At 39.6% G+C, this 14,475-nt stretch overlaps 1 protein-coding gene across 1 annotated transcript; it reads left to right on the top strand.

The window, feature by feature from the left end:
* Positions 1–2,030: 2,030 nt before the first annotated feature.
* On the top strand, positions 2,031–11,981 carry LOC114922430. Its single transcript, XM_029283772.1, has 4 exons — positions 2,031–2,517; positions 8,520–8,606; positions 9,921–9,995; positions 10,829–11,981. The coding sequence occupies exons 1-4, from the start codon at positions 2,031–2,033 to the stop codon at positions 11,350–11,352; spliced, it is 1,173 nt and encodes a 390-aa protein (XP_029139605.1). The 3' UTR covers positions 11,353–11,981.
* Positions 11,982–14,475: the final 2,494 nt, after the last annotated feature.

The raw sequence follows: 14,475 nt of genomic DNA, 5'->3' as shown, positions 1-14,475 counted from the left end.
GAGATCATGTGACCACTTGATACTGTGATTGTTGTAAATATATGCTGGTTGTCAAGTACCTGAACTACAGTGGCCACAACTTTGAAGAACAGTCATAAATCTTCTTTTTCAGCACCATCAGTTGCTGAACAAGCAGTTGATATGCAAGGACTATCTGCACATAAAAATAGTGAAATAAATGAAATATCTGCGTCACCACAGCTAAACCAAAACCCACAAATAGTCTGCCCAGACCCTATTATATAAGAATGGTAAACTGAAAGACACTGGGACAATTAAGATTGACTCTTTGACAGAATTACACTAGAACCAGCAGTACACACACCCATGCCCCTCAAGCCCACCCCAAGGACCAGTCCCCCATAAAATAACCTTTCTGGACCCCATTTTTGTGGTTAGAGAACTCTTTTGCTTTGGGGAATAAATAACTCTCTTGTCCTCACAGTGTATCTGGGNTCACTGAAACTTTAGATTCAGGAGGGAAGGAAAAGCACCCACTCACTTGGGGGCAGTTCCACTGAAGAGGAACTGAAAACTAGTATTTTAGTTTAATGTCGAGGAATGATCTCTTTTGTATGACTTGCTCCCTGTGGATTGCTTAGATTAGAATATGGAAGATGCAGATGGTTACATGGTAGTACAACCTACAAGAAATGTCTACATGGACGCTGTTCCCAAGACAGAAGGTAATGATTGAATTTTCTGTTTGTTTTAGCTGGCTATTTAATAATAATGTTGGTTATATTGATCTTAATAAAGATAGACCACTTGGGATGAAGAATTACAGTAGCCCTTTCAATTTATTTAGTATCCTTCTGGATATGTTGTGATTACAGTACATTACAGTGGGCAGGGTAGAGTTTGAACAAAATTACAAAGATGCAAATTCACAACTATCTCACCCATGAAGCTCAGCTTATGCTAATTATGCAAACAGCATAAATTACATAGGCAATGTGTGTAAACTCCAGATTGGTGACTGGATTTTCATGATAGGGCTGTGGATCAGTTTATCAAATGGCTTCAGTTTACATTAGATTGTAATGGAGTGATGTCTTAATCACAATCTTTAAATGTGGTTTGTTAGGGTTTATCCTATCTTGGCCATAGTCAAGTATATCATCAGAACCCAAGTTAATGGCTAGGGAATGATTAAGCTGCTCTTGGTCTTCTAAAAAAAATTCTGTAGAAGGCAGAAATTTAAAACATGGTTAATGGTTGAGTGTTCTGCATGAAGATGTGCTTAGCCTGCTGTATGGGTTCAATTCATAGGCAATATAATTCACCATTTTGGGTAGAACTAAAATTGTGGCACTTCAAATTCTTCCAAAACTTGCAGAATTGCCAAAAATAATTCCAACCAAAGTCCTTTCTGGTGAAAGGAGAGGTGGTCATTTGCAAATTACCTTTCTCTACCCATTCAGCCTTTCCCCCCCTCTGCCTCCTCCGTATTTCCCATACTCTCCGTCTCCCCCCTTTCTCTCCCCGCCGAGGCCACTTCACACGTCCGTAAGGCAGCCGCACGCGAGCGTGTAACCGCCCCTAGAACGGGACAGTGTTGCTCTCCTTCTCCTCTTCTCCTCATGACTCCCCCTCCCCTCCTCCTACCTACATTGCCCCCCACCTTGCCCTGTAACTGCAACCCCCTGTCTACCTGATCTTTCCCTTTCCCCTCTTTCTGAACCGTCCTTCCCACACTTCCCATCTCCCCCCTTCTTTCAACTGAGACTCCTCTGTTCATCCGCAAAGCGGCTGCGCAGGAGCGCGTGACTGCTCCCAAAGCGGAGCAGCATCGCTCTCCCTCCCCTCCTCTTCCCACGGGAGATGTCGTGTTTGTTTTCAGGGCGGTTGTCCAGGAACGTGTGGTTGTCCCTGCAACGCCTCAGAGCTGTTCGTCTCTCTCTCCCCGTGCCTCCAAACGCGCCAGGGTTTCCGGGGATTCCAGGGAACCTGTTAACCGATTAGAGTCCCCATTCCACGCCGTTGCTTCTTTCTGTTGAATCCTCATCCGGGAGTGAGTGTGGACTCATATGGCGGAGCGTAACCATCAGTTTGACTTTGAGAACACACGGGTTTTAACTGGAGATGCCACTAAGGGGGGCCGGTTGGTCAAGGAAGCCTGGCTTTCTGATGGCGATTCTGTCAACCGCCACATCAACCTGCATTCGACCCACCTGGCACTAAGGAGATGGGGCAAAAGTCATCGATGGACCCATAACAGTCAACCCCGTCGACGCTTGCAGGATCAGGGCGACGGTGACATAACCGCTCACGAAGAGACATCAATGGAATCCCGACGATCGGTAGACACCCACTTATCCACTACGTGTGATCGACAACGATCTCCCACCAGCAAACAGCTGAGGGATTTTCTGGATACCACGTGCAAAACAAGGCATATGGAATTGAGAGAGCTACACACATCAGGCCCATGCCGGCCCGCTAGTAAATCTCCCACGCGACGATGGAACGAAGGAGCTGGTAATATCAACGGTGCTACAGGAACTGATGATACCAGTAAAAGTCCTGAGACCGACCCCTGGGGGAATCCGGAATTCGGCGCCATGAATGCGGGGGGGGGGGAGGGTGCGATTTGGGAAGGATTCTGAACGCAGGGCTGCCTGTAAGATCCGGGAGGGAGAGCTCGAACGGAGAAGAAGTAGAAATGGTGAAAGGAATGGAGCTTGCACACGCAGTGAGGGGGTGAAGGGAGCACACGCCTACCCCATCAGTGCACGTGAGACTGGGGAGGATGAGTACATACACCAACACCATGCGGCCCCACGAACAAGATGTGGAGGGCCGACTGTGCGCAATGCAAACCGCACCCCACAGCATGGGGAGTTAGTAAGGGGGAAGACGAATGAAGGAAGTGTAGGGACAGAGGATATAGGGGAATATATTGAAAAAGAAGAAGAGTGCGGTAACTGCAGCAGTACCACCCAGATCGGAACAACGGCACATAGGGGAGGAGAAGAGATGCCATCTAATACCCCCCCAACCTATATAAGAGAAGTGACGAGTGATAGCAATAACATAGCTAGGAGGAGAGAGAAGGGAGGAAAAACTATGATGGATACAGTGAAAGTAATGAATATCAAAGAGAGTACAGTCGGGCAGAGGGAAGGGGGAAGAGGCACCACAGCACGGTATCAGATTAGGAGCCCCAATGCAAAACTTAATGAGGTGACACTTAACAATCCTTTAACTAATGGGAAGACAGTGGATACGGGGGAGAACATCTCTAAGAGAAGGGAGGGAGGGAAGGGAACTTCAGCAGGCAGCAAAGCTGACGTCATTGAAACAAAAAGAGCAACCTTTAAATGTGGGAAAGGAGACCAAAACACAGGTGTGGTAGGAATAATTAGGTCACAGGCTGATTGGTTGGGGCCGGTCACGCGCTCTAGGAGCCGAGCGCAGATGCTAAACAACCTTACTTAAGGCACACCCATAGACTGGCTTGTTAACCTGATGATGCTGGGAGCTCCCAGCGAAAGCTTGGTTTTAAATTAAAGTTTTAAACTCTTTGTTCTCCTGGTGATCGTGAGTTTTTTTTATCTATTTTATACTATGAATTTACCCAGGAGTCACGTCTTCAAGGATATTATTGAGCATATATATATATATATATATATATATATATATATATATATATATATATATATATATATATATATATATATATATTAGTTGTGTTATGTTGTTTTACTGTTTTTACTTTATGCATGTTATTATTTTTGAACTTCTTTATAATAAGAAACATCCTTCCCTACAGGGTTCAAGGCAAATTTGGCTCTTGCTGATATTCTATTCCTCTTACTCATGAGAAAATACTATGGCAGCTTATTGGAGTAGGGGGTGGAAACAGTGGGAAACTTTTTTTTTAAACTGCAAACTTTTGAGCTGGTAAATAAAATATAATAAAAAATAAAATAAAGAAAAAAATACATGTGAATAAAATAAAAGACAATGGATGGAAACTGAATAAGGAGAGAAGCAACCTAGAACTAAGGAGAAATTTCCTAACAGTAAGAACTATTAATCAGTGGAACGACTTGCCTCCAGAAGTTGTGGTTGCTCCACCCTTGAAGGCTTTTAAGAAGAGACCGGACAACCACTTTTCTGGAATGTTATAAGGTCCCCTGCTTGAGCAGAGGGTTGGACTAGAAGACCTCCAAGGTCCCTTCCAACTGTTGTTCTGTTCTGTTCTAAATAAGTAACCAAGAGGTAACAACAGCAGACCAGAAACGGTATAATATTAATCATGTGGGCAAAGAGGAATTAGATGGAGGAAAAGGAGTGGGCAGGCAAGGAGGAAGCATCTGATGAAAGAATATCAGGATGTTGGGGTACAAGTTCTGCCCCTCTTATATTTGCAGAATTTGTGGTAAAATGGCACAGTGCTCTGTTTGTCTTTTTGACAAAAACCACCAAAACTATAGACACCCACAATTACAGTATATCAAAGGATTGAGAACCTCCTCTTCTTGCCTAACTTTCCAGGAAGAAGTGTACCCAGTTACGCAATGTAAGAGAAACTTGAAAGTCTGCCAAACCTGAAATGATTTTGTCAGAAATATTTCTTTGTTGACTAATCAATTTCACTCCTTCCAAAGTTTCCTTCCTCAATAGGAGAAGTTTCTTCTTTTTAAAGCTAATTCTCTGGGAGATGAAAAGTTTCTTTTTTTATTGTATTGTTAAGCCATTTGATATATTGTTGAAGGTGCCATAGGCTGTTGCCAAGCATCCAATTTTTGATCACATGACCATGGAGATGCTACAATGGTCATAAGGGTGAAAAATGGTAATTAGTAACTTTTTTCAGTATCTGTTATAACTTTGAATGGTCATTAAATGAACTGTTGTAAGTCAAGGACTACCAGTACTCCATTGTTTTCTTGGCTTCTCATCTATCAGAAACATTTCCATAGTTGAAAATTCTTCTTTAGTCTTTATTACAGTTTGTGTTAGTTTTTAATTTTCTTTGTAAAACTTTTAATAGCATTTAGAAAGATAGACAGATGGATGCTAAGTAAGTAGATGTTGGGTAGTGATAAGTAGAATAGAATGGAATGGAATGGAATGGAATGGAATAGAATAGAATAGAATAGAATAGAATAGAATAGAATAGCAGAGTTGGAAGGAACCTTGGAGGTCTTCTAGTCCAGCCCTCTGCTCAAGCAGGATAACCTATACCGTCTCAGACAGGTGAATGTCCAGTCTCTTCTTAAAAATTTCCAGTGATGGAGCACCCACGATTTTTAGAGGTAAGCTATTACACTAGTTGATTGTCCCCACTGTCAGGAAGTTTATTCTTAGTTCCAGGTTGCTTCTCTCTTTGATCAGTTTCCAACCATTGTTTCTCGTCCTTCCCTCTGGTGCTTTGGTGAACAACCTGGGCCCCTCTGTCTTGTGGCAGCCTCTCAGATATTGGAACATTGTTATCATGTCTCCCCTATTTCTTCTTTTCTTTAGACTAGCCAAACCCAAGTTCCGTAGCCATTCTTCGTATGTTTTAGTCTCCAGGCCTTTGATCATCCTAGTTGCTCTTCTCTGAATTCTTTCCAAACTCTCAACATCTCTTTTGTGATAAGGTGACCAAAATTGGCTGCACTATTCCAGGTGTGGTCTTACTAGGGTTTTATAAAGCAGTAATAATACTTCGCGTGATCTTGATTCTATGCCTCTGTTTATACAACCCAGGATTGTATTAGCTTTTTTGGTTGCTGTTGCACACTGCTGGCTCATAGTCAAGTGATCGTCCACTAAGATTCCAAGGTCCCTCTCACATTACTGTTTTTAAGCCAGGTCTCACCCAATCTGTATTTGTACCTTTGGTTTTTTCTGCCTAAATGTAAGACTTCGCTTTTTTCCATATTGAAACTCATTTTGTTGGATAGGGCCCATTGTTCAAGTTTGTCATGATCTTTTTGGATCCTGAGTTTATCTTCTGTCTTCTACTCCTTCAGTTTGATGTCATCTGCAAATTTGATGAATTCCCCTTCAATTCCCTCATCTAAGTAATTTATGAAGATATTGAAGAGTACTGGGCCTAAGACAGAACCTTGTGGTGCCCCATTGTTTACTTCTCTCCATGTGGACGTAGTGCATTGAGGATTACTCATTGAGTATGGTTTGTTAGCCAGCTACAGATCCATCTGGTGGTGATGTTGTCTATGCCACCTTTTCCTAGCTTACCAAGGAGTAGGTTGTGATCTACCTTGTCAAATGCCTTACTGAAATCTAAGTATATTACATCCACTGCATTTCTCTGGTCTACTAGTTTAGTCACTTTATCGAAGAATGAAATGAGATTGGTTTGGCATGATCTGTTTTTAACAAACCTGTGCTGGCTACTAGTTATGACTTTGTTTGCTTCTAGTTGTTCACAGATCTGCTTTTTGATTATGTTTTCTTGGATCTTCCCAGGTATTGATATTAAACTGACTAGTCTGTAGTTTCATGGATCTGTTTTTCTTTCTTTCTTGAAGATGGGGACCACATCAGACATTTTCCAATCCTCAGGTACTTCCCCGGTGCTCCAGTGTTTATGAAAGATGTGGTACAGCAGTTCTGAGATAACATCTGCCAGCTCTTTCAGAACTCTGGGATGTAGCTTATCGGGTCCCAGTGATTTGTATTCGTCAAAGTTGGATAGGTGTTCCCTTACTATTTTCTTGCTTATTTTAATTTTTGTTTCTAGTATGCATTTTGCAGTGGGTTTTTTTTTGTTATTGGGCTATAGTTTCTTTTTGTGTGAAGACTGACACAAAGTATGAGTTAAGCAGCTCTGCTTTCTCCCCATTGCCTGTAATTTCCTTGCCATCTTCTCTCTTTAGTGGGCCTACAGTTCCCTTGATTTTTTTCTTGGTGTTAATATGTTGGAAGAAACGTTTTTTATTGTCCTTGATTTCTGTTGCAAGTCTTTGTTCATTCTGAGCCTTTGGTTTCCTGACTTCATCTTTGCATGTTCTGGCTGCTGATAGTTGGCTTTAGTTATGTGCCCCTCTTTCCATTTTTTGTATTTGTCCTTTTTGTCTTTTAGTTTGTTAGAGAGAACCATGCTGGTTTCTTCTTGGATTTTTTCTTTTTCTTTTTCAGTGGTATTTTGCTGGTCTGGGCTTTTGTGATCACATTTTTCAGGGTTTCCCACACTTCCTGGGTTCATCCATGGGATTTTTCCTAGATTCTCTTTGAGATTGTTAAAGTCAGCTCTTTTGAAGTTTAGGACATTGGTTGGATTGTTGTCTATTGCTAGTGTTTGCATTATATTAAATTCCAGTATGACATGGTCACTTTTGCCCAAGGTTCCGGTAATTTCTACTCCCTCTATCACTTCTTCTCTGTTTGTAAGGATTAAATCCAGTATAGTTTTACCTCTAGTTCCCTTTTGGGTGACAAAGTTGTCAGCTATCTTAGTTAGGAATGTTTGATCTCCCACTCACTGCAGAGTTTGTGTCCCAGTTGATATCTGGATAGTTGAAGTCTCCCATTACTATTGTGGTATGCTTCCTGCATGCATTTGTTAACTGGTTGGCAAAGAGTTCATCTATTTCTTCTGATTGGTTGGGTGGCCTGTAATATACATCTATGGCCATGTCACTTTTTTTTCTTTTATATTGACCCATATACATTCTGGAGAGATTTTATCTTTGATCATGTGCATTTCTGCAGATATGTAATGTTCTCTTACATATAGTGCAACTCCTCCTTCTCTTTTTGTAGACCTGTTTCTTTTGAGCAATTTGTACTGTATCTATCAGTCCATTCCATTCATGGGTTTCATCCCACCAGGTTTCTGTTATGCCAACCATGTCATACCCTCCCCCATGTACTATTGCTTTTAGTTCGCCCTGTTTGTTCCCCAACAATTTTTGAAAAAAAATGCAGATATTTCCTTTCCCAACAATAACATTTTGAATTGTTAAATATTAATTCTTAAGTAAGAAATGTATTTTCACATAATAGCTAAGCCACAACATAATGTGTTGGGATTGTGATGGGGTAGAAACATGGTGAAGATCACGAGCTTCAGGCCTTCAATCTTTAACAAATCAATTGTTAAAGTAGTGTTTGAGTCCACCGATGAGTGGTACAATGGATAAAAGTGGCTGGCAGGCAGGAACTGTGAAGATAAATGCCAACATTGCTCAATTAGAGAATATATTTTCATCAATATAGCCACAGTCACCAGGTTGGTCCCAACTCTTGACAGGTCTTTGTGTGCTTAAGGTATTTTAATAGACTGGAAAGGGAGGAGGCAAGAGACACTGTTTCTTGGCTTTCACTTAGCATATTGGGTGAGGCCAGCTGTTGGGGTATATAAACCATAGTTTATAGCCTGTTGTGATAGGCAATCCCAGCCAATCATAGCTTTTATTCAACAAATCATGTTTAAGCATGCCATGGGTTAGAACAATGTGAGAACCTGGTCACTAGGAGAGTTTATGAATGTTTTCACTCTTTGTAACTTTGCAAACCTTTGGTGGAAGGTCCATGATGATATGTTAATTCCACAGGTCCTTCAAAATGTTGGAAAATCACAGTCTGGGTCATACTGGGAGGAAGCATTGCTTTGAATGTGGCCCTAATTGTTCTTCTGATATGTAAGTATCTGAGATCAGGAGGGGAGTGGGTTACAGTGATGGATTTCAATTGGAGAGATAAAAGCTCAAATCTTCATTAAGCCCTAGAGTCCAGCCAAACCACTCTCTTCCACCAAATCCATTTCACAGAATCAGAATAGAGCTGGAAGGGACCTTGGAGGTCTTCTTGTCCAACTCAAGCAGGAGACCCTATAACATTTCAGATAAGTGGCTATCATCTCTTCTTAAAAACCTCTAGTGATGAAAAACCCACAACATCCGAAGGCAAACTGTTCCACTGGTTGATTGTCCTCACTAATAGGAATTAACCAGTGGAACAGTTTGCCTTCAGACATTGTGTTGTGACAGAGTTGGCATGTGGGAGTAAAATCTGGGAAAACTTTATGTGGCCCTCATTAATTCCAAGACTGTTCCTGAGCCAATCCCATATTCCTTCAGTTCTTCAAAAGATAACAGGTGAAGCTTTGACCATCAATGTTTCTATGTCATGGAAATGCTTTGTTGGTTGCGTTTCTGGATGTTAAGCTGATTCCATCAGCAGCATCTCCCTTACGTGATCTTGCTGTTTTCCACAAAACCACTAGACCAGTATTGCATGGCTGTGCCTTGAGCTCCACCCCTTTTACACATGCTACTGATGACACATTCTCTGTACAAAGTGGACAGAATTTGCAAAGTAATGCCACAACTCTGCTTTGTAAGTCTGCCCCCCCCATTCTGATACCACTGGTTGATTCCCACTAGGTAGCTACCAGCTGCCCTGTTATATCTTTCTTTTTAAAAATTCCTATAGCCAGGAAGATTGTATTTCCCTAAAGGTTTGGGAGAAACCATTCGTTGACCCTTTAAAGTAGAGCAGAATAGAAAACCGAACTTTTGAATGCTAATATTACTTTTATTATATGATTACAGTAACAGAATCTTGCAAAATTGAATGCTCTTTATCCCTTTCCTCCCTTTATTTTCATGAAAAATAAGAAGGGTCCTGTCTGAGATATTTTATCAAATTACATTTATGTCTGGGATTTAGATTTTTTTTTTATCTGACTATTTCTTACTACATATTCCCCTGTTTAATAGCAACCAGGTCTGGGCTGCAAAAATCCTTACCGTTTCAATTATCTTTATTGGCATAAATTTCAGATTTATAAAATCCATTTTTATGATTGGGTAGTTCTTGTAATCTTGCAAACTAAGCTGCTATTTTGTATTTGCATTTTATATGCAAATGAATGATTTATGTTCTACTTTTGAGCTGAAATAATGATTGAATATATATCATTTCCCATCGTATAACCTAAGCTTTTAAAAAAGTATTTCAGATACAAGGTGTTGTCTACCCATCGACTTCAACCAATTCGTGTGGATGGATCCCAGGTACTTTAATAGGTAATTTTAAATTATTTATTTTGAGGTTTTTTGTGGTTTAATTTTCTGAAGTCAGGAGTTACAATACCGATAGCCAAAGCAAATCAATGTAATTTATCCATAATTTAGAACAAAAGATTGATCCAGTTCTCTATGAATGTCCTGGAAAAGACAATCACAGCAACTTACACTTCACAATAGTAAAAAACTGTAGTCACATGACACATGATTTTACTCAGCTACCCTAATTTTTAAGTTTACACAACACATGCAAAGCCAAATATTCTCATAGGGCATCACACAGAGGTTCTGAACTCTGAGATATCATGACCCCAAGAATGATAAATGGATTTGTGAAATGTCTTTGGCCCCATAAATAAAATTATTTCATTGGGATTATTAGGGCTGGACAAGAAATAAATAAACCCTTTAAATGGATCATAATTTAATTTATCTATACCCAATAAAACAGTCTTAGAATGTTAACAATTTTTTTGGTTTGCTTAACATTTCTAACATCATTTTTTGACAAATACACATTGAGACTGTTTTGCTTTTTAATAAACCCACTTATGGAATCAAAATATACGTCATATACTTTTTAAACTTAGATTTATTTTTATTAACACTATTTGTAGCTTTTTCTCTTAGAATCCAATAAAATCTTGCATTATTTAAATTTCAATAATGCAACAAAACTTGACCATGTAGGGGAAGGGTGTGCATGAATGTCCAATGTCCATTATAATTGAAATTACATTTATCTGCATGAATTTGCATGATTTGTGGCAATGTATATAATTTACATCAGCTACAGATGATGCATCTTTCATCATTTTGCTTTTCTCCTGTAGCTTCCGTGAACTTTGATCCGGAGACTGCTCATCGCCAGATCGTCATTTCTGGGGATCGGAAAACTGCAACATGGGGAAGGGAAGAACAAGCACTTTCTAAAAGTGATAAAAGATTTAACATGCGGGTGTGGGTTCTGGGTCAGCCTGGGTTTAAATCAGGAAAACACTGTTGGGAGGTGGAAATAAAACACGATGGAGAATGGGCGGTGGGAGTTGCCAGGGAGTCAGTGAAGAGAAAAGGAATGACGGATTTTAGCACCAAAGAAGGCATCTGGGCTATTGCAGAACATTTGGAGAAAGCAATTTACGTAGCTTTTACTGAGCCACAACACACCAGGCTTGCTTTGGAAAAGAAGCCCCGGAGGATTCGTGTGTTTGTGGATTACCTCTATCAAGAAGTGGAATTTTTCAATGTAGAAACAAAGACTACCATATTCTTTTTCTCAAACGCATCCTTCTCTGGAGAAATAATCTACCCCTGGTTCCGGGTTTGGGATGGAACTGAGCTGACGCTTCATCCCTAATGCCCAGCACTTAATGAAAAAGGGAGCTCTTTCTCATGCCACTCTGCTGGCTAGGTATGGTGGGAGCTGTGGTCTAGCATATTTGGAAGATGGCCCTGTGGATTATACTACTTGGGATTGTGAACATTATGCAATCATGGCTATTGCAGAAATGCTTACCTCAACCATCCATACAACCTTTCACCTAATACCTTCAGGAAAATTTGGGAATTATAGATAAGTCACCAGTTTGGGGAAGCCTATTCTAGAGTGTATAAAAGGTTGCAACCAAGTTAATTCTCTGCAGTCATAAGAGTAAGATATGCAGATATCTCTGCAGATATGAATAAGCTTCTGTAATTTCAAAGTATGAGTCTTTCCAACAGAGGTCCATTGTATTTCAACAATATTCCCAGCTATGGTCCATGAGAATCACACAGGTTGATTGTGGGGACAGTCACGCAGGTTGGTTGTGATGCAAATTGTGGCTGAAATCTCAAATTTTGGCAGCATTGTTCAGGATTTCAGATAGAGCACAAACATTTTATGTTCCCATGAGTGATATCATGAGATCACAGCACTTGTGGGCATCACACAATCAACTTGCTTATGTAGCAATTTGTGATAAGAAAGTTTGCATGAAGAAAAAAATGGGAATTGTCATCCTTCAATTTTCAGCACCTTAAGTAGTCAAGATAGAATTCCACTCTTGAATCTTAGTGTTCTTTGAAGATTTCCAATACAGATATGATCCAGGTCTGATCTTTCTTATTCACGTAAGGTTAGGCAGATATTGCTACTTTTTGAAATACATTTTACCTAAGCCCAAATGAAATAAACCACATCATGACTTAGGTGATTTGTGAATTTGATCATGTTATTTAGTATTGCAGTAATTTCAGTAGTTTGAACCCAATTTTTGTCATATTTTTAATATTAACTTAGGGGGCTTATACAGTAATAAAGGCCTACTCCCTTCCACAATCATTTAGTTTAGTTAGTTCAGATTCATCATGATGCAGTGGAGATTTCTCCAGGATTGGCAGAACTGTTTCTTTGAGTCCTTGCAAGCTCATTCAGGTGTCACCAGTGACAGCATCCAGCCAACTTGTGTCTGTTGCCCCTGCCCAAACTTTAACACAATCCTTCTAGTATTGAAACGTTCTTGCAGTCCAAGGTGTTCTCAACAATTCTCTCCAGCAAAATGTGGGTTCCTACAAATGTATTAGGGAGTGTAACTCCCGTAATTCTAGCCTTCCAAACAGCTTCTGAAATCTTCCAATAAGTAAATATATATTGTCTGTGAATCTTTTGCCCCATTTGTAACATTCATTGGGTGTTTGCCGACATGTATTCTCAACTGTTAACTGAGGTTCTCTGTCACAGAATCCTTTCTGCCATTGTCCAGGATGGCTCTTTGATGTGTTACAAAGTTTGTAATTGCAGTAAAACCTTTTCTGGGCAACTGTGTCTTTTCTTTGGGGATAGAGATAAAAGTGCAAGAAAGAAGTTACCTTGATGAGCATANGTCTCACCACCCTTGAAAGAGGCTAAAGAGCAACCAAATTGGGGAAAAAAGCCATCAATTTCAGTTGTGCATTGTTCTCAGAAGTATCGCTCTGGGCACTGATTGGGTGTATTTTCAACCTACTTCCGTAAATTAGGCTGCTCTAAGCACTGAGAGTGCCAATATTCAAAGAAAATCGCAATCCAGGTAAATCCAGGCACACAGTGGTTGACCTTCCATAAAGGAAAGTAAAGAGAAAGGGGAATTTAGTTTTTGGGTTCAACTATGTAGTACCGATACTTTGTTTCCTGAATAAAAGATTCTTTAAGGAAAACAATGCCTCAAAGTTCTTTTGAAGGGTTTCATCTATCGGATCCATGATACCCTGAGGATGACCTGTTATCTGTCCTGTACCTCCGTGCGCTCAAAACAACCTTGCAGCACTGTTTTTGCTCCCAGTGGAATGGTCAGCATGGTTAGGTTTAGGAATGGGAAGAATAGCTTGGTGCTTTTCATGGGATCATTAGATTCCACCTGACTTTATTGCAACCACTGTTTCTCAGTAAAAGTTCTTTTGATTAACCACATGGTGTGAAGAGTTGTGCTTTCCTGAGAGGATTAGCTGAGGAAGGTCCTTACAGTCATATCTTATTAAGTACATTAGATAAAGGAAATGTGTCTTTATAATGCTCTCTCTTAATTGGTTTCAGTAGATATATGGTTAGTGAAATTTTATGATTCTTCCTATATATATGGATTATGGTAAAAGAAAGTAATAATTCAAAAGAAAATGACCTCTTACACATGTCTAATATAGCTTATTATATCAATAATAATTGAGACTTCATGTGAGAGAAAGAGAGAGTTCTTAGAACACATAAAGATTTTATTTCCAACTATCCTATTTTATCTTAACAATAATTTGGATAACAAATAACTTTCAAAATCAAGAACCCTCATTATTTTTCATCATTAGATTCTCCTTAGTGAAATGTGAAATGTGAAAAAACAGTCATAAACCACTTTTTTCAGTGCCTGTAAGGACCTACTTCAACCAAGTCTAAAATATATGAAAGACATCAACTTGGCAAAGCCAAATTGTTTTAATGATGTACCACTATCAGAGTAAACGTTGGTAGATCATTTTGGAAGACAAGTCCATTTGGTATCAGCAAAAAAAGGCCAAATAATAAGAGATTTGTAAGATACAATCCTTGCCTGAGTTGCCATCAAAAACCTTTTTTTCATAAAAACGTAAATAAAGGTGACACATATCTAATCATACACGTGATAATGGTGGCAAGGATTCTATTTGCTCAAAAGTGGAAAGCAATGGAAGCACCGAGTGGGGAAGCACTAATAAAGAAAAATATTGCACAGAACTAGACAAGATAACTAAAAAACTAAAAAATCAGGAAGAAACAGAATTTTATCAAATCTGGAATAAATTCTATAAATGGAGGGAAAAAAGAATGGGGTCAACAGAAGAGATAAGTAGAGGTAGATACTAGGAATGTACAGCTGTATATAGATATGTCATATATATTTAAATGTACAGTATGGACTGACAAGACGGAGATGTATGTCAAAGACGATGTACCATGTTCAATGTTTTTAATCTTTTCTTTTTTCTTTTG

This window comes from Protobothrops mucrosquamatus, unplaced genomic scaffold (genome assembly GCF_001527695.2).
Source record: "Protobothrops mucrosquamatus isolate PMUCROS unplaced genomic scaffold, P.Mucros_1.0 scaffold_84, whole genome shotgun sequence".
Lineage (NCBI taxonomy): Eukaryota > Metazoa > Chordata > Lepidosauria > Squamata > Viperidae > Protobothrops > Protobothrops mucrosquamatus.
This window is presented reverse-complemented; position numbering and strand designations above follow the sequence as displayed.

Bases quoted from the DNA above. Each gene is read 5' to 3' on its own strand.
- LOC114922430 (XM_029283772.1), top strand. From the start codon at position 2,031: ATGGCGGAGCGTAACCATCAGTTTGACTTTGAGAACACACGGGTTTTA. The intron at 2,518-8,519 runs GTAAAAGTCCTG...TTAATTCCACAG, and splicing joins TACAGGAACTGATGATACCA to GTCCTTCAAAATGTTGGAAA. The intron at 8,607-9,920 runs GTAAGTATCTGA...CTTTTAAAAAAG, and splicing joins CCTAATTGTTCTTCTGATAT to TATTTCAGATACAAGGTGTT.